The 24093-nt window shown below is 44.4% G+C and overlaps 1 protein-coding gene across 6 annotated transcripts in view; it reads left to right on the top strand.

The window, feature by feature from the left end:
- Positions 1 to 24093, top strand: part of ankib1a (ankyrin repeat and IBR domain containing 1a) — a 111117-nt gene that overhangs the window by 59355 nt on the left and 27669 nt on the right. For all 6 annotated transcript variants that reach the window (XM_038797910.1, XM_038797908.1, XM_038797909.1 and 3 more), the window contains exons 10-15: positions 1764 to 1852; positions 2775 to 2905; positions 4287 to 4421; positions 5132 to 5218; positions 5301 to 5367; positions 17072 to 17217. In XM_038797910.1, coding sequence (XP_038653838.1) covers positions 1764 to 1852; positions 2775 to 2905; positions 4287 to 4421; positions 5132 to 5218; positions 5301 to 5367; positions 17072 to 17217 — 655 coding nt within the window. The remainder of the gene's footprint in view (positions 1 to 1763; positions 1853 to 2774; positions 2906 to 4286; positions 4422 to 5131; positions 5219 to 5300; positions 5368 to 17071; positions 17218 to 24093) is intronic.

The raw sequence follows: 24093 nt of genomic DNA, 5'->3' as shown, positions 1-24093 counted from the left end.
TGGCCATGCCAAATTGTCCCTTAATTGGAAAAAATGAATTGGGTACTCTTAAATTTAAAGAAAAAAGAAACTCTCGAAGGCTGCAGTTGTGTCTCTTCAACTAGAAACCATCTCCCTCCCATATCCAGCTCTCTGCTGCACACAGACTACTGTCTGACATACTGCTTCATTTGTGGGAAGCTTGGAACCTGATCTCAAAAATGGCTTTGTCTACCCTTTTCCATTTGGCAATCTGAAGCACATTAACCTTGTATCTAGGTAGAAATCCTAATGAGCTCCTTGAGAACCTAACTGTCTTTCATTTTTGAAGTAAATGGTCAGTTTACAGCACAATAGTTTACAACCTGGTACCTTCATACCTTTCTGGTGCTTTGATAGACTCTGAATCTACTTATTGTGAACTCCGAGACTGCAGCCATTATTTCTATGTGTAAATAGTTTTCACCTTCACATTAAAATTATCTTGAACTTTTCCTTGATCTCTAACAATCAATCATCTAAGCTCCTGTCAGGCAGACAGCAGAACAGGTCACATGATCCCCTTCATTTACCCTGAATTTAAAGCTACAGTTGTATAATGTAATAATCTTATAAAACTTTATAACAGCACCCAATGTCTTCGTATCACTTGAGACTATGCATTCGTCTCAGTATGCAGGAGAGACTACTAATGTATATAATTTTTATTCTTTGGAATTAGATTTTGACACTTTTTGATAAATTTTTTCTTTTTTATAAATTTAGAGTACCCAATTCAGTTTTTTCCAATTAAGGGGCGATTTAGCGTGACCAATCCACCTACCCTGCACATCTTTTGGGTTGTGGGGACTAAACCCACGCAAACACAAGGAGAATATGCAAACTCCACACAGACAGTGACCCAGAGCCGAGGTCGAACCTGGGACCTCGGCACCGTGAGGCAGCCGTGCTAACCACTGTGCCACCTTGTTGCCCTTTCTCTTTTTGATACTTCAATTAATTTGTAATTGATTTGTTTAGGAATCCCTGCTGCAGAGAGCAGTGAATGTGCTTAATCAACTTTATGCAGTGTAGCTATTCCATACTTCTGAATAACAGTATCCCAGAGAGAGAAACGGTTCTACTCCATTTCCAATCTGCGTTCCATTAAGCCACCAATTGGAGGCAGTGGCATTTCCAATACAGGGGGAAAGATTTAAGAGGTGAATGTCATAGTATTTCTTTCCTCCTCCTAGCAGCCGTAGAGGAGCATTGTTAATGGCCTCGAAATGCCACATCTTCATCGGTTAATAATTTTGACTAATTGGTTAAAATAAAGAGTATAAAAAGGCAAATAGAGGGAAAATTTGTGCAAAATACCTCTGGGTAATGCACTTTACCTGCTCTGCACTGTAAATCTCTCTTTCCCTTCTCACAGTTTGCTACCTGTATATGCCCTATGCTCTCTATTCTCCTGCAGAAAAGGTAGGCAAATGACATCTCAGATCAAATATACAAACCCAGCTGCTAACTTTAAACCAGTACTGCATTTCTTGTTTCTTGACTATCTCCCCTCCACTCAGTGGTTCCTTCCAGTACCCTAACTTAGATCAGAATCCGCCTGAAATATTGATGCAAAGGACGCTTCATTCTATTACTTGGTGCACTGCCATAATGCAACTCTGCAGCACTGGGCTACCAACATCCTAAATCTTTAGATCCAAATGGATTTGTAACTACAAATATTTTATACATGAGTATATTAACTGACATATTTTAGGATGTTAATTTATTATTACCCATAGGGAGTGTCTGGGAGAAGCCCACGAACCCTGTGATTGTCAAACGTGGAAAAAGTGGCTACAGAAAATTACAGAAATGAAACCAGAAGAACGTAAGATTGTTGCTTCATATTCTTTTCTGATTCTTTGTAGATACTTCAACATTTCTGTAGTTAGATACATTGCTGAAATGTTAACATTTCACCATATGCCTCTCTATCTCTCCCCTTCCTCGACCCAGTCCATGCTTTTGTTGGGCCCCCAATTGCTTCCACATTAAAGTTTCTTCTTTTGTTGTTTATTGCATTGTGCTTTGGTTACTTCCACTCGGTGGGTGAGTGGGTGGTGTGGCGGGGTGCAAGAATGCACTTTATGACAAAATGTTTAAGAGAAAATTTGTCTCGCCACCTCCCACAGATATATTCTATCAAAATGCTTCGTATGTTTAAACACCTGTTGAATTTCCTCCTTCATCTTCTCTTTGACTGAAAATACTCCCGAGTATTTTAAATCTTCTCTTCTGGCTTTACATTCCTGGCACCATCCCTTAAAATGTGAACTATGCACTATGGCTGTAATGCCCTTATCACAATGGGGGTGGTCATACAACACAGTGGGACCTAAATAATGCTTTGTACAAATTCAACTTTGTTTCCGTTTTTTGGGATTTGGTGCCCAGGTTTATGAAAAGCAAAATGCTGTTTTTTGTTTTATCCAGCTGATTGGTTTGGAAATTCACATTTATGATAGCCAACCTGCAGTTGATCATCTGTCAATATTTTAAACTCTGCAAACGCATGACAGTAGCCTGGATGAATTTGAATCTTAATTATTTTTGAGTCCTCACTGACACTTTCCCATGGCAGCATAATTAAGATTAGGAAACAGAGCTTGTGTACTTCATGTTGTAATGGCCTAAAATATAGGCAATATATGTAACATAACTTTCTGCAATGTTCCAAGTGGTTAGTGGTAGTAATCAAAGTTGATAATTACTTCTTTTGTTTTGCAAACTATATTCTGTTGTGGTAATAGTTGCTGGTGTAAATGAAGCATTTGAAGATGCTGCCAACTGTCTATGGTTGTTGTCTAACTCTAAACCATGCGCCAACTGCAAATCTCCAATTCAAAAGAATGAGGGCTGCAATCACATGCAATGTGCCAAGGTAAGCAATGTAAAATGACACAAAGAAATTGCTCTGCTCAATCTAAGCAATGTTTCACTCCATGAATGTTGGGCAAATGTTGGGAAAAAGTCCCGAAAGACGTGCTTGTTAGGTGAATTGGACATTCTGAATTCTTCCTCGGTGTACCTGAACAGGCGCAGGAGTGGGGCGACCAGGGGATTTTCACAGTAACTTCATTGCAGTGTTAATGTAAGCCTACTTGTGACAATAACAAATATTATTATTATGTTAACACTTTTGTGTTTATGCGGATATCAGAGTATATTGTGACATTTTTATCTGATTATCTATTTGGTCTGACAAATTGATGGACATATTTCATTTCAAGCACAAGTCCTTAAATTGGCTTTTTATAACAAAAATAGTTAACACAATTAGACAAATAAGCAAATTCTTCATTTCCACACTGGATGTCATGTTCAGCTCCTCATTTATGGTACTTCAAAACATATTTCTGCTCACTTTATTTATTTTCCTTTTCATTCGTTTCCCCATTTTGCCAGAGCTACTCCATGTTTTTACTCAAAATAATATTGCCTGATATCACAGAATCACATATTTTTCCTTGGACTTAGTTGCAGATTCCCATAAATAAATTGGCTTTGTGTGCCAAATAGGTAGACCATTACCTATTTAGTGCCTTATTAAATGTAGCAACTTCATTGTCAAGTAGTTTTTGGAAGATATCATCCGCAACCATGTGATAACCTTGGCTAGGCATCTCTCTGTTCATGCAGCAGTGTTGCTGAATAGGATATTGCATTTAATTATACTAACTTATCCAGACACGTGAATTGATGGGATGGCCCTAGCTAAGGTAGCACAGTCACTGAACATATTATATGAACCATTTGGAGAGCATGAAATGCTTATAGGTTGAGTGCAGACCCATACTGAATGAGTTGTACTGAAAACTTTCAGTTTGTCATAGTTTTTCTGTGAATTTGCTTTGAAATTTATCTTGATAATTTTTCATTGTATTTAATTACATTTAATTTTGAGAGAGCATTGCACGTTATTGGTTCATCATCCAAATTCTGGACCTTGAATGTTGATGCCAGAAGTCCTAATAAATAAGTGCACAGTATTTTTGCTTTTGGGTTATGCATGAGGTTTTTTAAAAAGATAATTTGTAATGCCGCATTAAAGCCTATAGAAGTAATATTGTGGCAGGTGTACATGAAAAGTCATTGACTATCATTCATAAGGAATTATTTAAATTTAATATTCAGTATATTTAATGAAGTACCTGTTTTTTTTCATGCATATGGTTGCATTGCTTCTTTGATAAGTTTGCAGAAATATTTGATGTTTAAGAGTGGAATGAGGAAAAATCCAAGGTTGCTGTCTTTTTCCACAGTGCAAATATGATTTTTGTTGGATTTGTTTGGAAGAATGGAAAAAGCACAGCTCATCCACTGGAGGCTATTATAGATGCACTCGATATGAAGTCATCCAACAGGTTGAAGAACAGTCCAAGGAAATGACAGCTGAGGTGCGCATTTAAGTGGGAAATAAAATGAATGCGTTAATGGTTTCAGTATACCTCTTATTGTGATTGTCTCCTTCTAGATTCTGTGGTTTGTTCTCGTCTTCCAAGACTTCTTCACTCGTCATTGCTTAGTCATGTGTTAAGTAAGGACAGGGGTGGGGGGTGGCACGGTGGCGCAGTTGTTAGCACTGCTGCCTCATGGCGCTGAGGACCCGGGTTCAATCCTGGCCCCGGGTTACTGTCAGTGTGGAGTTTGTACATTCTCCCTGTGTCTGCGTGGGTCTCACCCCCACAACCCAAAAAGATGTGCTGGTTAGGTGAATTGGCCATGCTAAATTGCCCCTTAACAAAAAATAATTGGGTACTCTAAATTTATTTTTAAAAAGTAAGGACAGGGGGTGATGGGGTTCATGGAGGAAGAGAGAAACATTGTGATAGTTTTCCAACATAGTATGGTAGACTAAATATGCTTTTTATAAATGTGCATAATCCAAAATGGATCATAGGTAAAATCTTAAACTTTTCAATTATTATTTTCTTTTAAATTTGATGTTTTAGCTTGTCCTTTTAACTTCTTAATTTCTCCTAACTTTGAATTTAATATTGAATAATTCTTTTAAAATTTATCTCAATCTCTTTCAGTAGATATTGTATACATTTTCTGAACCGATTCCTGAGATTTTTTAAGTTAGGAAATATATTTTCTGTTTCAGGCTGAGAAAAAGCACAAGAAATTTCAGGAACTTGACAGATTTATGCACTACTACACAAGATTTAAAAATCACGAGCATAGTTATAAGGTATGTTATGGAAAGAATACTTGTATTTTAGAACTGCCAACTTTGAATCGAGTAAAAATAGGCCCTTTTTGTCATTTATTAGTTAGAGCAACGTCTTCTGAAAACTGCCAAAGAAAAGATGGAACAACTGAGCAGAGCTCTCAAAGGAGGTAGGTGAAATAAAGTCAATAATTTAAATAGTCCATAAAGACTACTGCTGCTGTTTAGTGATTGCCAACCTGATATACAAACCTTGCAAAACACCAGCCTGGAAGGAGTTATTAAGTAAGCGGATTGTTTTATTTTACAACATTTACAACAGCACAAAAGGTAACTTTCTGACCTATAAAGCCTGTGGCCACTTTCTGAAAGAGCAGTTTACTGAGCAGTCCATTGTCCTTATTCTTTCCTCAAAATCTTCAATCTGCACCCACTTCCTGTCTACAAAACCTTGCGTCCTGTTGTAATGTTTTCATCGTGGTGTCACAATTTTGTTACACTTTGGTAAAAAATGTTGTTGTTCCGAATTCCTGTGGTCACATTTATAATGCAAACTGAGTAAGTAAACTCTTCACACTGTCGTTATATCCTCCTGTTCGTGGTAATCCAGTCTCATTTCAGTTTTGAGTCATTCAGCTCCTCAGTCTATGTTGCAGGGAAACTCCTATGTTTCAACTCCCTGTTTCCTGCATCCTAGATAACTGCAAGTTTTGTTGTTTAAAACATAAAATCCAAGTATTGTTTTTTTTAAAAAACGTTTTTTAAAGACTTTATTGTGGAATTTGAATTGCATCTGTAGCCCATAATCCAAATATTCTCTCTTCACTACTTCATCTGTCGGCTACATTTAATCTTGGCTGTTTTAGTGTAACACTGCAGAAGATTGACCAGTATCCTTTGATTCTTTTTGTAAAGCTATTTGCTATTGAACATTTTGCTTCCACGCTGTTTTTGATGTGGCATACTAGGAATCTGCCATGCTCTGGATTTTTTTTAAAATCCCCCATCTTTTCCCTTAATTCTTTCAGTGGTCAAATTTATACTCTGTGGTTACGGATGTGCCAGACCATAACTTTTATCTATTTACCTTATTAATGTCCTTTGTAATTATGAGCAATTATCAGATCACTTGTTAACTTTTTGTTTGATTGAAAAGATTTCCACACGTCTCTCACCTGTCTTCCAAACTGAAGACATTTTTAACTGGTGTCATTAAAGTAAATCTTTTCTGTGTTTGCTGTATGTCCTGAAGCTTGTGAAACTGAACACACTGTTTCACTGTAGCCTACCCAATGATTTGTTCAAGTTTAGAATTACCTCTGTCTTTATATTGTCTCTACGTTTTTTAATCTGTTTTGATTAAAGTTGTCAATCCCCGCCCCCCAAAGCAACTGACGATGGTTAGTTCCCTGAAATAAGTAATAATAGGTCACCACCTCCAGTAGAACCCATCAACTGATCCCCTCATCGTGCACATAACCTTCTCTAGGTATAAAAATTCCATTACATCCCCTAACAGGCCAGGGCACTTGGTGAGGCTGGGAACTTCCACCTCAGCAGGACTTGCCTCCAGCCAATCAACGAGATGAAGGGAAGGATATCTGCCTCTGGGACGGAGCCCTACAGCCCTGGCAGGTTTGACAACCCAAATATGGCAACAAAAGGACAGGGCTCCAGTTCGATATTGAAAATCGGCAACATGGTGCTGAAGAAGGAGACCCAAAAGCACACAAGGTTGGGGCAGGACCAGAACATGTGCATGTGGTTGGCTGGGCCCCCGGAACACCTCTCATACCTATCATCCACCTCCAGGTGGAAAAACTACTCAACCTCTCCTTAAACACTACCTTAAACTGGATCAAGCCCAGCCTCACACATGAGGAAGTGAAGTTCACCCTGCGAAAGATCTCACTCCACACCTCGTCAGCTACGGCAGACCCCCCTCCCTCCACTTCCTATTTGCTCCATCCACTGAGTTTACTTCTTCCGATAGGGTCCGCCCATAGATTCCAGACTTATTAATCTCCTCTGACCCCGCAAGTAAAAGTATCCTCTCCATTAGAGATGTTGGCGGTGCCTCTGGGAAAGTGTTCTTCACTGAATTCCGGACCTGGAGTTGCCTAAATGAGTTCAACCCTGTTAATTCCTCTAAGTTGGCGAATCGCCTTGCCAAAGAAAAGTCTCATTCTCTCTAATCCCTTCCTTCCCCGTACCCTGAACATGGCATCCGGTATGGCCAAGCAGGTGGTTAGTACAAATAGGGGCCAACTTCAACAAAGACCCCAGCCTAAATGCTGTCTGAACTGCCTCCATATCCTTAAAGTGGATACAACCACTGGACCCACAGAATAACCTGTTGGCAAAAATGGGAGCGAAGCTGTCCATATTGTCTCTATTTATAAAATATAATCTTTTTATCAACTTGTTCTCTCAATTTTGATGGTGTGTATCCTGTTATGATCTCCATGGAGGCAGATAACTTTTTAAAGAAATTCAAACTTGTATTTAATACAGTAGCTCAAGGAATAACGCAGCAAGGTTTCGCATTCACTTTTTTTTTGGAACTGTTTTTATTAAATCTTTAGCATTTTATACAAAATTACAAAACAGACAAACTCCAAATAAATCCCCAACACAACCTTCCAACCTGTGAAATACAAAAAAAGAAAATGAGACCCCCCCCACTTACTCATTCCCCCACCTCTTCCCCAACAGCCACCAGTGGCCAACTCTGAAATACAATATGAACGGCGGTCACCTCCGGTAGAGCCCTTCAATTCAACCCCCTCAGTATATTTGACCTTCTCGTGGTGCAAAAACTCCCATCAGATCCCCAAGCACTCGCCGGTGTTGCCAACCTGTAGCCCAACAGGATCCGCCTCCGCGCCACCAAGAGGCGAAAGCCAGGACATCCTCCCTCACACCTGTCCACAGCTCCAGCACATCCGGTGCGAATGGAAGTGGCGCTGTTACCAATGCCCCAAACCTGTCCACCTACATAACCCTGACTCCATCTGAACCCAGAGACCTGCAAATTTTGCAGCGCTAGACCCTGTGTTTTCTTCTGGAGGACTTCCTTCTGAATCCTCGGGGCCTTACCCACCCAAATAACCAAGAAGTAAGCCGCTCAACCTTTCAGAAAAACAACTTGGGAAGGAACACTGTAAGACACTAAAATAAAAATACAAATCTCTGCAAGGTGTTCACCTTAACCGACTGAACCTGGCCCGCCAACAATAACGAGACTAGCTCACCTCGGCAAGTCTGCCTTAACTCTACCCACTACGCTCGTATAATTCAGCCTCTGAAGGCGTGCTCAACCCACCACCACCTGGACCACTATGTATCGAAAATACTCATTCTTCCCTATGTTCAACTTGTAACCAGAGAAGGCACCGAAGCACTGCAAAATATCCATAATATTCCCTATAGATACCCCGGGGTATATAACGTACTGCAGTAAATCATCTGCATATAACGACACCCTATGTTCCACCCCACCTCTAGTGATCTCACTCCATGCATTTGAGGCCCTCAAAGCGTAGCCAACGGCTCAATTGCCAACGTAAACAACAAGGGAGACGTCCTGCCTCATATCCCAATGCAACCGATACCCCCGGGCTCATGATGCTGGTGCAAATGCTAGAAAATGGGGCTGCATACAGTAACTGCATCCACGACACAAACTCATGTCCAAACCCAAACGATTCTTCATGCAATAAGGTACCACCACTCCACCCGGTCAAATGGCTTCTCCGCGTCTAAAGATAGAATTATCTCCAGTATCGGCCCGGCCGCGGAGGTGGGCACCACATTCAACACACGTTCTCCACACATTCGATGACAACTTCCACTCCTTCACGAACCCCGTCAGATCTTCCCTCACTACCTCTGGGCGACAAGGCTCCAACATTAATGCCAATACCTTGGCATCTACATTTAACAGGGAGATCAGGCAATTTGTGGGGTCCTTATCCTTTTTCAGGAGCAGTAAGATGGACGGCTGCCCCAAGCACCAAAGAGTCCCTAACCATGTTCAGCAATAACGGACCTAACTGATCCAAAAACTTACAGAACTAGGGGTAATAGTTTCAGGATCAGGGGTAAACCTTTTCGGACTGAGGTGAGGAGAAATATTTTCACCCAGAAAGTGGGGAATCTGTGGAATTTGCTAACACATAAAGTAATTGAGGCCAAAACGTTGTGTGATTTTAAGAAGGAATTTGATATAGCTCTTGGGGCTAAAGGGATCAAGGGATATGGGGGAAGGCGTGATCAGGTTATTGAACTTGATGATCAGCCACGATCATGATGAATGACGGAGCAGGCTCAAAGGGTCGAATGGCCTCCTATTTTTGATTTACCTTTCAAAATTCTACCGAGAACCCACCTGACCCTGGTGCCTTCCCTGCTTCAATATGCTTCAACGATGCCTTAATCTCCTCTATGCCGAATGGCGCCTCCAGCTCCTCCCACGAATCCTCCCACACCATGGGAAACGGAAAATCCCCACCCCCCCCCTCCAGGAACTCTGCCATTCCTCGTTCGTCCTCTGACAGCTCCAACCTATATAACCTCTCTTAAAAGGTTCGAAGCACTCCCTTCACCTTATCCGGGGCGGAGACCAACCCAGCCTCCAAATCCCTAACCTGGACAATCTCCCTGGTTGCCTCCTGCCACCTCCAATTAGTGAGGCTGGCCTTTTCCCCATACTCATGCACCGCCCCTTTCAGCCACCTCAATTGCCGCACCGCCCTGTCGGTTGACAACAAGTCAAACTGCATTTACAGTTTTTCCCTGCATGTCGAAGGCTCGGGGGATGCATCCCTCGTAAACCTACAATCCACCCCTGGAATCTCACCCATCAGTTTTTGTCACGCCTCCCCGTCCACACGTGCCTTAAATGTGATGATCTCTCCCCTGACCACGACCTTCAGATCCTCCCACAAAATTGAGGGCAGCCTCCCCATTATCATTATGTTCCACAGACTCCTGTATGTTCCTCAATCGTCACTCAGAACCCCAAATCCAATAACAGCCCTCTGTCTACCCGCCATCCCCACGACGCTCCCGACCAACCGCCAAGACCAGGTCCACCCAATGTTATTTGAGTCAGCAGGCAGTTTGTCGGGGGTGGGGGCAACATGAAAGGGGATTTTCTTTAACTCACCCATTGGGTAGGGCAGGCAGTGGGCCTGGGGCCGAAGAACTGATGGTGATGGCATGATCTGAAATAACCACTGGCAAGTAGTCAGCCTTCCTCACCCCAGCGAGAAGAGTCCGACTCAAAATAATCAATCTTCGAATAAGTCTTGTATACCGAAGAAAAACGGGAACTCCTTCTCCCCAGGGCGTGTACGCTGCCACGGGTCTGCTCCCGTCTCCTCCATAAATACAGCCAATACCTTTGCCACCCCAGCCAGGAGCAAAGATTTCAGCCTGGAACAATCCACCTTCGGGTCCAACACAAAGTTTAAATCACCTCCCAAAATCAATTGGTGGGGATCCAAATCCGGCACTGTAGCCAGCAGTTCATCATCCCAATTCCAGGCATACACATTCACTAGAACCATCGACTTCCCCTCTAATGCCCCTATCACCATCACGTACCGTCCACCCTGATCAGTTATAACCCGCTCCACCCGGAAACAAACTCTCCTATTATTTAAGTTTGCCAGCCCCGGGCCGGACTATCAAAGAGCAGCTGAAACACCTGGCTCCCCCAGGATTTCTGGAGCCTAGTCTGGTACCATTAAAATTCACCACTTTAGCTCCCAGACTCTTCAAATGTGCAAAGCTTTAATTTTTTTTAAAATAATTTTTATTGGAATTTTTTACAAAAAATATAAAACATAACGACAAACAATGAAATGCAACAAAATAACCCATAATAACTGTAACACCCCCCAGACCGTATCGACGCATGTATCACATCCCCCCCCCAACCCCAATGAACAACAAAAGAACTTAAAAATAAATTACAATTAAATAAACAAACCCCCACCCCCGACAAACTGCCTGCTCACTCAAATAACCTCCTCCCAAACAAACATTCTAGACTTATCAGCCTTGTCAAATTGGCTCCTCCCCCACATCACGAGCCTTCCTCTTAGTGCTAGCCAGGTCCCACCCCCAGGTCCTGCCCAAAAACAATCAAAGTAAAGGCCATCAACCCTATCCTCCAAGCCTATCCCCCCTTGTCTAAATTTCAACATAATAATCTTTATTGTCACAAGTAGGCTTACATTAACACTGCAATGAAGTTATTGTGAAAAGCTCCTAGTCGCCACATTCCAACCGCCTGTTCGGGTATACAGAGGGAGAATTTAGAATGTCCAAATTACCTAACAGCACGTCTTTCGGGACTTGTGGGAGGAAACCGGAGCACCCGGAGGAAACCCACGCAGACACTGAGAACGTGCAGACTTCACATATGCAGTGATCCAAGCCGGGAATTGAAGCTGTTAAGCAACAGTGCGACCCACTGTGCTACCGTGCTGCCTCATGCTACCGTGCTGTCCAACATCCTTACTATGCTTCTCTTTCTCTCCAATTTCCATATTTATCCTCCTGCTGTACCATCCCCCATGACCCTGGCCTCCAGAAAATATCCCCTCACAAGTCTCAAGAAAAGCAAGAGGAAAGACATAACACCAGTCGTCCCCAACCCAATCCCAGTCCTTTGTCCTTGATGAAGGCCTCAGCCTGCTCGGGCTTGTCAAAATAGTGATCCTTCAAGTCCAGTGTGACTCTCAGCCTCGCTGGGTACACCACCCCGGACCGCACACTTTTATTGTACAGCACAGCCTTCCCTTTATTGAAGGCCACCCTCCGCTTCACCAGTTTCGTACCAATGTCCTGATAGATGTGCGCAATGTACCTCGCCCAGTCAGTATGCCAATTCTTCCTGGCCCACGTCTGGACCCGTTCCTTCCTCTGGTGGCTGGGAAATTGGACAATCACTGTCCACGGCGGCTCGTTCGGTCGTGGCTTCTGCCGCAGAGCCTGATGCGCACTGTCCAATTCAAGAGCGGAGAACACTTAATCTCCTCCCAATGATCAAGAGAACATTTCTGAAAAGTACTCTGTTGGTCTCGGGCCCTCCATTCTTTCCGGCAAGCACCCCTGAGATTCATGCGCCTCGATCTGTTCTCCAGATCTTCAACTTTAGCCTTCGGCCTACATTCCTCTCCGCATGAGCAGCATCTCGACTTCCAACGAGGCGAGCTGATCCTCGTGCCTCGACGAGGCCGCCTCCATGCCCTTCAGCGCTTCCTCTTGCTTCCTCACTGCTTTGACCATCTTGCCCAGCTAATCCTGTATCGGGCCCACGCCTCCTCGATGGTGGCTTTGAATGACACTTTAATCTCCTTTCCTTGTCATTTAAATTGACCTTCCATCTGCCTGCCAAACATCTCCAGTTCCTGCGCCATCACCGCAGCCAACATCTCTAACATGATGGGTGGGGACACCTCTGCCATCCTTTCTCCCCCAGATTCCTTTGTTGGGTTACCATCCGGAGGTACCTTTCCCGTGGCTTTTTTTGACTAGGCTTTTTAAAAATAAATTTAGAGTACCCAATTATTTTTTTCAATTAAGGGGCAATTTAGAGTGACCAGTCCACCTAACCTGCACATCTTGGATTGTGGGGTGAGACCCACACAGACACAGGGTGAATGTGCAAACTCCATATGGACAGTGACCCGGGGCCAGGTTTGAACCCGGGTCCTTGGCGCCTTGAGGCAGCAATGCTAACCACTGCGCCACCATGCCACCCTCTGCTGAGGCTTTTGACATTCCTCTGTCCCTTTCCATTTTCCACAGCAACCTACTGGGTTAGAACCCAAAATTCCCTGAAAGAACCAGGCAAAAGGGATCAAAATATCGGTACTGGTACCCTGGCAGGAGCCACCTTTCATGCGACCTGCTCTCGAGTGCTGTCACCGGAAGTACAAGGTTTCGTATTCTGAGACTTTTTACTGTAACAAAAGACTAAAAGAATCATAATTAAACGCTACTTTTGTAGGCAATTTTATGTTAAACCACACAACACAACCAACTTTACTTCTGTTCTTTTCCCTTCTCAGCTTGGTAACTTTTAATTTTAGAACTGTCTCCCACAGTGAGTTTTTCCCCTTGGGGATTTTTCCTCAGGCTAGCTGAATCTTCCAACCTCGTTTCAACCCCTCACGAATTTGGCCTTTCCAGTCCAAATACAAGTTCCCACCCTCCTTCCTGCGTGGTGATCCATAGAGACCTTCAGCCTCGAGCTGATCACTGTCCAGAACTCTGGCTGACTAACCTTTTCTGAGAGTTTCCCAAGCTATCTTGGACTCTTCCCCTCTCAGAAACCATGTCCATGACAGTGTGAATCACAATGGTGGTGTATCCAAGGTAAAATGCTGATCAGCTATCCTTAAGAGTCTTTCATCTTGGACCAAGTTTAAAGCACAGCTGTTTCCAGCTTCAATCCTCTGTACTTTTTTTGGCCTTTGGATATTCTCACTCCATCCACTGTTAGCAAGCAGCCTGCCACCATTGTCTCCATGTGTAAATGCCTTGAAACTTCTTCCCAGCAAAACAATCTGGACCATTTACTTTCTAACAATAAACCACCCAGGTTTGCTGTCAGACAGATTTCAGAACAGGCCATATGACTCCTTTCATTTTATGTTAAATGCAAGTCCCAAAACTTACCAATCCTGTAAACCCCAATTGTAACAACCTGCCTTTTGAGTCCGTCTGCTCTTTGATCACTGAATTTGTTTCCCCTCACTTTATCCCAGACTGTATTGCATCACACCTTTCCTTATTAAACTTAACCAATGTGTGTCTGCCAATTTGTTAACTTGTCTATTTCTTTCTAAGTCATTTACAGTCCGCTTCTGTTCATTTGTATGTTGTCACAAACTAATATTTTGCTTTACGTACCCAAGTTCAAATAATTTTTATTTTCTGTTTCCATTCCTCCAAAAAACACCCATTAACCTGTACCATTCCCTTTAGCCAGATGCACTTCAATGGTCCTATGTTCCCTTTAATACCATGTGCCTTCATTTTGGCAATAAACCTTCTCGCAAAGGCTTTGAAACATACACCAGGTCAACTACATTCCCTTTAGAAATACACCATTCTTTTCCTCAAAGCACTCGAAAATATGTAGTTCTTTTGTATTTAGTTTTTTGCTGCACTAGGAATGTTGCATAATTGCCTGAATTATTTGGAACTTTTTTATTTCTAAAATGGCCCTGTGCCCGTAATCCTGGTTGATTGGATGTTCACATAAGATGCGTGTTTTTTTACGTTTAAAAAAAAATAAATTTAGAGTACCCAATTGTTTTTTTCCAATTAACCAGCAATTTGGCGTGGCCAATCACCTAACCACATCTTTTTGGGTTGTGGGTGTGAGACCCACGCAGACAAGCGGGGTATGTGCAAACTCCACCTGGGCAATGACCCGGGGCCGGGATTGAACCCGGGTCTTCGGCTAACCGCTGCGTCACCGTGCCACCCATGTTTTTTGAAGTTTTAATTGACTTTCAGATTCCTGTTTTCAATGGGTAACAAGGTTTGCGGTCTTTTCAGCCACCAGGTAGAATGAAAAAGTGGCCAAGAAAAGTAAGCTTTCTCACAGGTTAATGAAAGAACTGGAATGACCATTCATGTAAACAGCCACAGATTTGACTGAATTAAGAAGTTAACTGCAAGTATTGGACTTGTAGAGAACTTTTCATGGAATCTTTTTGATGCATTTGTGCTCATCAAATACCAGCCATGATTCTAGCCGCCAGACCCACACCGATCCCAGAAAACCAATGGTAAAGCCATTTGAAATAACAGGTACTGTGTTCATTTTAAAGCCGGCAGCTTTGATGAGGTCTGTGCTGCAGCAGTTTACCCACAAGATCACTGAAAACGACACTACCCTGAGACTGTACCCTTACTACCTCTAATTGGAGTTTGGCTACGGTCATTGTAGATTAAGCTATTTGGTCCACCATCTGGCGTTTTCAACTGGAAAGCTGGGCAGATATGCTCGGGAGCTGAATTAGTGGATAAGCAGATTGATTCATTGTGCGGCATCCCCTGATCTCATCGAGAAGACTAATGGAGGCAAATTCTCCTGGAGAAGACTTAAACAGGCAAATAACTGTCAAGTCATTCAGCTGTGTGAGACTCCCCACATTACTTCCATATCAGGCAATGTTTTGTTAACGATCAATGCGCCCACTATTATGACATTACTCAGTTTACACTGCATCTTATAGTCAGCATCAAGCGATGCAAAAGATGAAATTCAATGTTCTGCTTCCACATTGTTCTGGTTTATCACAATGGGCTAAACAGCTGGCTTGTAATGCAGAACAAGGCCAGCAGCGCAGGTTCAATTCGCGTACCAGCCTCCCCGAGCAGGTGCCAAAATGTGGCGACCAGGGGCTTTCCACAGTAACTTCATTGAAGCCTACTTGGGACAATAAGCGATTATTATTATTATTATTATTATTATTATTATTTATTATCAACTTCCTAGAGCAGGGCTGCTTGATCTGGTCATGTGGTGTGAGCTCATGTAATCCAATCCTGAAAGCCCAGGCAACTTCGTCTTGTTGGAATTCTATGGGCCTAAAGATTTGGAAAGGATGTTTTTCAGCACAATGGTCTTGTGGGTAGATAGACCTTAAATTGAAACTCCCAGATGTGTTGGCAGCTTGATATAGATGGAATTATTGGGAGCATGGATTTAAACTTTTTAGGGCGATGCAGTGGCACGAGGGCACAGTGCCTCACAGCGCCAGGGACCCGGGATCAATTCTAGCCTCTGGTGACTGTCTATTTGCACTTTCTCCCTGTGTCTGCATGGGTTTCCTCTGGGTGCTCCGGTTTCCTCCCATAGTCCAAAGGTGTGCAGGTTAGATGGATTGGCCATGGTAAATTGCCCCTTGATGTCCAAAAGGTTAGGTGGGGTACTGGGTTATAGAACATAGAACATACAGTGCAGAAGGAGGCCATTCGGCCCATTAAGTCCGCACCAACCCACTTAAGCCCTCACTTCCACCCTATCCTTGTAACCCAATAACCCCTCCCAAACATTTTTTGGTCACTGAGGGCAATTTACCATGGCCAATCCACCTAACCTGCACATCTTTGGACTTGGGAGGAAACCGTAGCACCCAGAGGAAACCCATGCAGACATGGGGAGAACGTGCAGACTCTGCACAGACAGTGACCCAGCGAGGAATCGAACTTGGGACCCTGGTGCTGTGAAGCCACAGTGCTATCCACTTGTGCTACCGTGCTGCCCCATTATGGGTTAGGGTCAGGGCATGGGCCTAGTTGGTGTACTCTTTCCAAGGGTCCGTCAGACTCTATGGTCTGAATGGCCTCCTTCTGCAGTGTAGAGATTCTATGATTCTGTGATTCTATGTCGGCCCTGAGGCTCCATGATGGACACTTATGCAACCGACAAAGTCAAAACCTGTCCTGGAGCTCCACTACTACCATTGTGAATTTCTCCATTGTTAAAAAAGAGAAACCTATATTTTCGCAATAAAATCTCATTCATATCGAATTACTATATGCTTAATGGAAAGTAAATTCATACTCTCCAAGCTAACTTCACCTGGAACTTCTCTAGCCCACTGTCAATCAATCCTTATTTTTTGTGTATAAAACAGGACTTAAATGTAAAAATTAAATTCTATTGAAGTTATCTTAAAACCCTGAAATGCTTCGGCATAATCTATCAGCTACTTCAGCTGATCCTTTGTTGATTGCTATTATTTCTCAGGAAGGAATAAACTGTTGCGACTTGTTCTCCAAAATAGATGTGTAATTCTTCAGTAGGTGTAATATAATCTTGCTTTATCTTGTCAGTTGAAGGTGGGTCCCCTGATACCACATTTATTGAAGAAGCAGTTCTTGAACTCTTGAAAACACGACGTATCCTGAAGTGCTCCTACCCTTATGGATTTTTTCTGGAACCTAAAAGCACAAAAAAAGAAATATTTGAGCTCATGCAGGTATTTTTGCTAAAATTTATGACTTGTAATATTGGACTGTCTCATTTGCCCAAAGTTTGTAAGTAACTAGATTAAACATGTAATAAAGATTGAAGAGTGCTGCATATACTGTGATGGGGAACTTGTATTATACTAAGCGATGTAACTTGAATTCTATTTGGCACAATAAGATCTGATGTTTTTGGACCAGTATTTAAATTCAGCATGGCTTCATTATTTCTTTCCTCGTGGATTGGAACGAGCTGAATTGGTTAAAATCATGATAATCAAAGTGACTGGAATTCTCCCAGGTTGGAACTATTTGCACAAATGTAAAATACTGCACATGGTGGAAATCCAAAATAAAAATTTTGGAAATACTGAAAGAGGTCGGTGAGCATCTGTGGAAAGAAAAACCAGTGTAAGCATTTCAGGTCTGATGAAGGGGCACAACATTTGAGTGCTTCTAGCATTTCATGTTTTTATCTCTGAACTATTGGCACTTTGTCTGGCTTGTCATGTCTTCATATTTGTTGCTGGAACAGAATAAAATGAGAAGCAACGGAAGGATTTGTACACTAATAAAGCATCTGGTAGGCCAATATGATTGCTCCTTTTCTGGCCATCACTATATTTATATAATTAAATTCCACAGAGGGCAGTTGATTAAGTATCACCGAATGGGGGACTTCCGGTAGCGGCCATGTCCGAATAGGTCGTGCACACGGCAACTTCCACCGGGATCGGAGTTTCGGGCCTTTAAACGGAGAGGCAACAGCACTTTGGCGGTGATTCCCGGCGTGGCAAAGGATGCTGGAGAGGTCCCCCCCCCCCACTGCTGCATGGAGGGAACCAGGAGCGGAGCCGTTAAAAGAGCGATTGTGAGGAAGTGAGCGGAGCGGGTTCGGAAGGACTAAATGGCAGCCGGCACGGACCAAGCAACGTGGGCCCAGTGGACGAGAGAGCAGCAAGAGTTTTTGAGAAGCTGCTTCGCAGAGCTGAAGATGGAGATGCTGGCTCCTGTGAAGGCCTCCATGGAAAATATGGTGGAGACTCGGAAGGTCCAGGAGAAAGCGATTAAAGAGGTGGAGAGGAAGGTATCTGATAATGAGGATGAGATCCTGGGCCTGGCGGTCAGAGTGGAGGTGCACGAGGCCCTACACAAGAGATGGCAGGAGAGACTGGATGACCTCTAATATAGATCTAGAAGTCACACCTGCGGTTTCTGGGCCCCCCTGAAGGTGCGGAGGGGGCGGACGTGAGCACGTATGTGACTACAATGCTGGGGACGCTGATGGGCGCGGGGGCCTTCCCGCGGCCCTTGGAACTGGATGGGGCGCATAGAGTCCTCGCGAGGAAGCCTAGGGCGAACGAACCACCGAGGGCGATGGTGATAAGGTCCCACCGCTTCACAGACAGGGAGCATGTCTTGCGTTGGGCAAAGGAGAAGCGGAGCAGTAAGTGGGAGAACTGCGAGATTCACACATACTAGGACTTGGGAGCTGAACTGGCTATGAGGCGTGTGGGATTCAACCGGGCTAAGGCGCTCCTCCACAGCAAGGGGATGAAGTTTGGGATCCTGCATCCGGCGAGGCTTTCGGTAGCGTACCAGGACAGGCGCCATTACTTTGATACGCCATTACTTTGATACTGCTTTGCTGACTGAAGGGGAGCCAACTGTTGGGGACGGATGGAGAGTCGGATTGGGGGGACTCCGGCGGGAGGGCTGGAGCCAGCACGTGGCTGGCCGAAAAAGGGAGATGGGGGGGGGGGGGGGTCCCGTCCAACCCCCCGTCCAACCCCCCGTCCAACCCCCCGTCCAGGCTGAGCATGTGGAATGTGAGGGGCCTGAGCGTGCCGGTCAAGAGGGCCCGCGTGTTCTCACATTTAAAGGGATTAAAGGCGGACGTGATCATGCTACAGGAGACGCACTTAAAACTCGCTGACCAAATGAGGTTGAGGAGGGGATGGGTGGGCCAGGTGTTCCATTCGGGGCTAGACTCGAAGACCAGAGGGGTGGCAATTCTGGTTAGTAAACGGGTGGCATTTGAGGCAGGGAGTATTGTGGCGGACAAGGGGGGGTAGGTACATAATGGCGAGTGGCAAGCTGCAGGGGGCCCGGGTGGTGTTATTGAGCGTCTATGCCCGAACTAGGATGACGTGGAATTCATGAGGCGCATATTGGGTAAAATCCCAGACTTGGAGTCAAATAATTTGATCATGGGTCCAGGTCGGAAAAGAGACTGGCGGCAGCCAGGGCCCTGTGGGAGTTCATGGATCAGATTGGGGGGGGGGGGCGTGGACCCATGGAGATCCGCGTGGCCAAGGGCAAAGGAGTTCTCCTTTTTCTCCCACAGAGACCAAGTCCACAGAGACCACCTCCCACGTCCACAAAGTCTACTCGCGGATTGACTTTTTTGTGTTGAGCAGGGCGTTAATCCTGAGGGTGGAGGGGGTTCAGTATTCGGCCATTGCGGTCTCGGACCATGCCCTGCACTGGGTGGACTTGCGACTGGGGGCGGAACAAGGGCAGCACCCTCTCTGGAGACTGGATGTGGGACTGCTAGCGGATGAAGAGGTGTGTGGGCGGATGAGGAGGAGCAACCAAAACTATGTGACAACAAATGACAGAGGCGAGGTAACAGCAACAACGGTTTGGGAGGTTATGAAGGCGGTTATTAGAGGGGAGTTATTTTCTATTAGATCCCACAGAGAGAAGAGGGAGAGGGCAGAGAGGGAGAGGCTGGTGGGAGAGATACTTAGCGTAGACAGGAAGTACGCGGAGACCCCAGAGAAGGGGCTGCGAAAGGAGCTCCAGAGATTGCAGGCGGAGTTCGACTTGCTGACCACTGGGAAGGCAGAGGCCTAGCTGAGGAAGGTGAAAGGGGCAGTCTACAAATATGGGGAGAAAGCAAGTAGGATGCTGGCGCACCAACTTAGCAAGAGAGAGGCGGCCAGGGAGATCAGGAAAGTGAGAGTGGTGGAGAAGCACCGGGTTTCCCTCTACGCAGAGGACCTCCTATTGTATATTTCGGACCAGCTAGAGGGGATGGGGGAGATCATGCAGATCCTAAGGGACTTTGGGAGCTTCTCGGGGTATAAGCTGAATGTGGGGAAAAGTGAGCTGTTTGTAATCCACGCTAGGGGTCAGGAAGAGAGACTGGGGGAGCTCCCATTCAAGATGGTAGAGAGAAGCTTTCGTTACTTAGGTATACAGGTGGCTAGGAACTGGGATACCCTACACAGGCTCAATCTATCTGGGCTTGTAGAGCAGATGGAGGGAGACTTTAAAAGGTGGGACATGCTCCCGCTTTCCCTGGCGGGAAGGGTGCAGACTGTGAAGATGACGGTTCTCCCCAGATTCCTGTTTGTTTTTCAGTGCCTTCCCATATTCATACCCAAATCCTCCTTCAAGCGGGTGAACAAGATTATAACGGGATTTGTGGGGAAACAAGACCCCGCGGGTTAAAAGACTGTGTTTGGAGCGCATTCGGGGGTTTGGAGCGGTGGGGCGGGAACTGAAGGGCAAGTGGGAGGAGGAGCTAGGTGAGAGCCTGTGGGCTAATGCCCTGGGCAGGGTGAATTTTTCCTCATCATGTGTCAGGCTCAGCTTAATTCAGTTTAAGGTGGTACACCGGGCTCACATGATGACGGCAAGAATGAGCAAGTTCTTTGGGGTGGAGGACAGGTGTGCGAGGTGTTCAGGGAGTCCGACGAACCATGCCCATATGTTCTGGGCATGCCCAGCGCTTAAAGAATTCTGGCAGGGCTTTGCAAGGGCTATGTCCAGGATTTTGGACACGCGGGTGAAGCCGTGTCCTACAATAGCGATCTTTGGGATGTCCGAGAATCCGGGAGTGCAGGAAGCGAAAGAGGCTGAGGTGTTGGCCTTTGCCTCCCTGGTAGCCCGGAGACGGATCTTGTTAATGTGGAGAGACTCTAAACCCCCGAGTGTGGAGACCTGGGTTAGTGACATGGCTGGGTTTCTCAGCCTGGAGTGAATAAAGTTTACCTTGAGAGGGTCCATGCTGGGGTTCTCCCGGCGGTGGCAACCTTTCCTTGACTTTCTAGGGGAGTGGTAAAATGTCAGCAGCAGCAGCAATCGGGGGGGGGGGGGGGGGGAGAGAGAGAGAGAGAGAGAGCAGGGGGTGTCGTTTGGGGGGGGGGGAGAGATGGGGGGGTCGGGGGGGAGAGATGGGGGGCTCAGGTGGGGGAAACTGTCTATTTAATGTATATTTTCTTTTTGTATAATGATAACAGCCACCTAGTTTTGTTAAATATTTTTCATTTATTTTTCTGTTATTAGTTATGTAAAAATTCTGTTTGAAAAGAGCTTTAATACAAACAATTTTTTTTTAAAGTATCACCAAATGGAAAACTCTTTAACTTCAGTTGCCTCCATGCCAAAATTAAACTAACCACCATACACATGTATGATCTACAGCCATGCATGTCATACAGTCAGTGTCGTTGCCCACTGCAGCAGAATTGCAAACTACTCTCAATCTTCATATCAGCTCACAAGAAGCTCGATCTATCCTGGATGTTGTCAAACAAAACTCGTATCAACCCACACCTAGTCAGTCAAAATTCCACCTCCCATAATATGTTGAGGGAGCGTCTCTGAAATACGTTGAGCGCTTCCCATAACTTTGCAGCAACCTCTCTGAAACGCCCACCATTGATGAGGAGAACCACACCAGATCAGCTGTGGCAGCTCAGCTTTGTATAAACTGGCAGCGAGTGTTTCACGACCAAGACCTCCACAAGTCATCTAAAGTCCTAGTGTACAGAGTAGGTTGTCAACACGAATCTCTCGCATAAGACCTGGAGTGCATATCAGCGACATATAAGAGTCCTAAATTCCATCAGCAATGCCTCCAGCACCACCTCCGGATTCAATGTGAGGATAGTCAAACAAGCGACCTACTTGAAGCCAGCTCTACAAGTATTCAGGAAAAATGCCAGCAAAGTTAATATTATGTGCAGATGACCAAAAAGTACCTCTTCTGCCAGGTCCTTTTTTCACAACTTTCAAATGGCCAGCGGTGCAGAGGACCAAGGAAACATTTCAAAGGCACTCTGAAGCTTTCCTTGAAGAGTGGTAGTATTGACCTCAATGACTGGCTGTCAAGGGTTATTAATGGCTGGCTACCGAGTGTGCAAAATGGTGACATCTTGACCACCAAGTGACCTCATGGCTTTTTGTGTTGCAGCGTCTTAATGATCAGGCAGAGCAGTGGCAGAGTGGGACAGAAAAGGATGTAAACCCTGCACTGCAAATCCCACTGTCTTGTGGGACATCCTGCTCCATGTGCTCAAAGACCTGTGGGTCGGAAATTGGCCTGTTCAGTCACATGAAGACTTCAGTCAGAAGCTTGCGATCCTGAGTAGACACAATCCTTGAATGAAGGGACAACCAATGATGATGACTGCTACCCCTATACAATAGGACTGTTTTATAGGCCCTCATAATCCATACAAGCAGGAGACTGCACCACTGTTGCGGAAGTTTCAAACCTATTCAACTATAGTGTTCCTCACTTCCCAATTGACCAGATGATGAGTTCCAATTCAAACACTTTATTCAAGCTATAGCAGGGGAGTGAAGCATCCACTAGGCGGCGTGCTAATTCCCTGATCATAGGAAAACGGGGCAATTAAATTATACTTTCTGCTTATCTTCCAAGTAATTAACATATACCAATCGAGAGAGTACATTAAAGTAGGAATTATCTGTATCCATTCACAACTAATAATTAGGATTATATAATGTATAACATAGGAGTATAATTAACCAATCATAATCTGGGCACCTAGATTTAATTATAATATTGGCAAGCACGTATTTGTCTCTACTTATCTAATAACTATGATGTGGCGATGCTGCCGTTGGACTGGGGTGAGCACAGTAAGAAGTCTTACAACACCACGTTAAAGTTCAACAGGTTTGTTTTGATATGCCTGATCAGTGATGTATCATACTCCCTTGCTATTGTCCCTTGCCTGAGTAGACACACAGGAGCTGCAGCTGCATAATGATCAATTGCATTTTTGTGTGTGCTGTGTGACTCCAGCCTTCTATAACTAACATAGCACTGGTCCTTAAATGCTATCTGCAGACAATCTGAGCTGAAGCAACTAGCTTCTTTTCACTGGTTTTCTGTCTTTCAGAATTTAGCAGCTAGCATCCAGTGTAATTTTTAAACTTATATGACTTTTAACATGCACCATGTGGCATATACCACTCGATGCCAACTCCGAATTTAAGGTTGAAGTTTGGTCTGTATTCGTCAGAATGCTTGGATCGGGGTTCAAGCACTTTCTGACAGTGAGACAGGGATCCACTACTAAGCCAAAGGCTTTTTCTACAATATGGCAAATAATAACCCTCAGTGCCAAATCCAAAGACCTGTGATGATTGGACTATACTATGGTAGCCTTAAAAAAGGATGTATGGTCAAAGGATTATGCACAATATGATGTAAGATTGCATAGCCATGAATCTGTGCAACTTACAGCATTACTATTTTCATGACCATCTTTGGGAGTCTATCTGATATGAAGAATGATCCACCAAGCCCCCACTAATGCTGAAATATCCGTAATTGTACAACCTGATTCAAATTATTTATTTGAGAAACTTAGAGCCATTCGGAAGTTTGTTTCACTGTTCCTATGTGTTAGACATTATGAATTGAAAAGCTTGAAAAAGTACAGTAGTTTCACAATATTCCTTGTTCAGGATGGGATGCAACACTGGGGGAGATAATGGTGGGACAGTCATGTCACTGGACGAGTAATCCAAAGGTCCAGGCTAATGCTCCAGGAACATCAGTTCAGTCCCAACATGTCAATTGGTGTAATTTGATTTTAATTCATAAATTTGGAATCCAG

The sequence above is a fragment of the Scyliorhinus canicula genome, chromosome 5, assembly GCF_902713615.1.
Source record: "Scyliorhinus canicula chromosome 5, sScyCan1.1, whole genome shotgun sequence".
NCBI lineage: Eukaryota > Metazoa > Chordata > Chondrichthyes > Carcharhiniformes > Scyliorhinidae > Scyliorhinus > Scyliorhinus canicula.
Note: the sequence above shows the minus strand (reverse complement) of the source record. Positions and strands in the feature narration are given on the sequence as shown.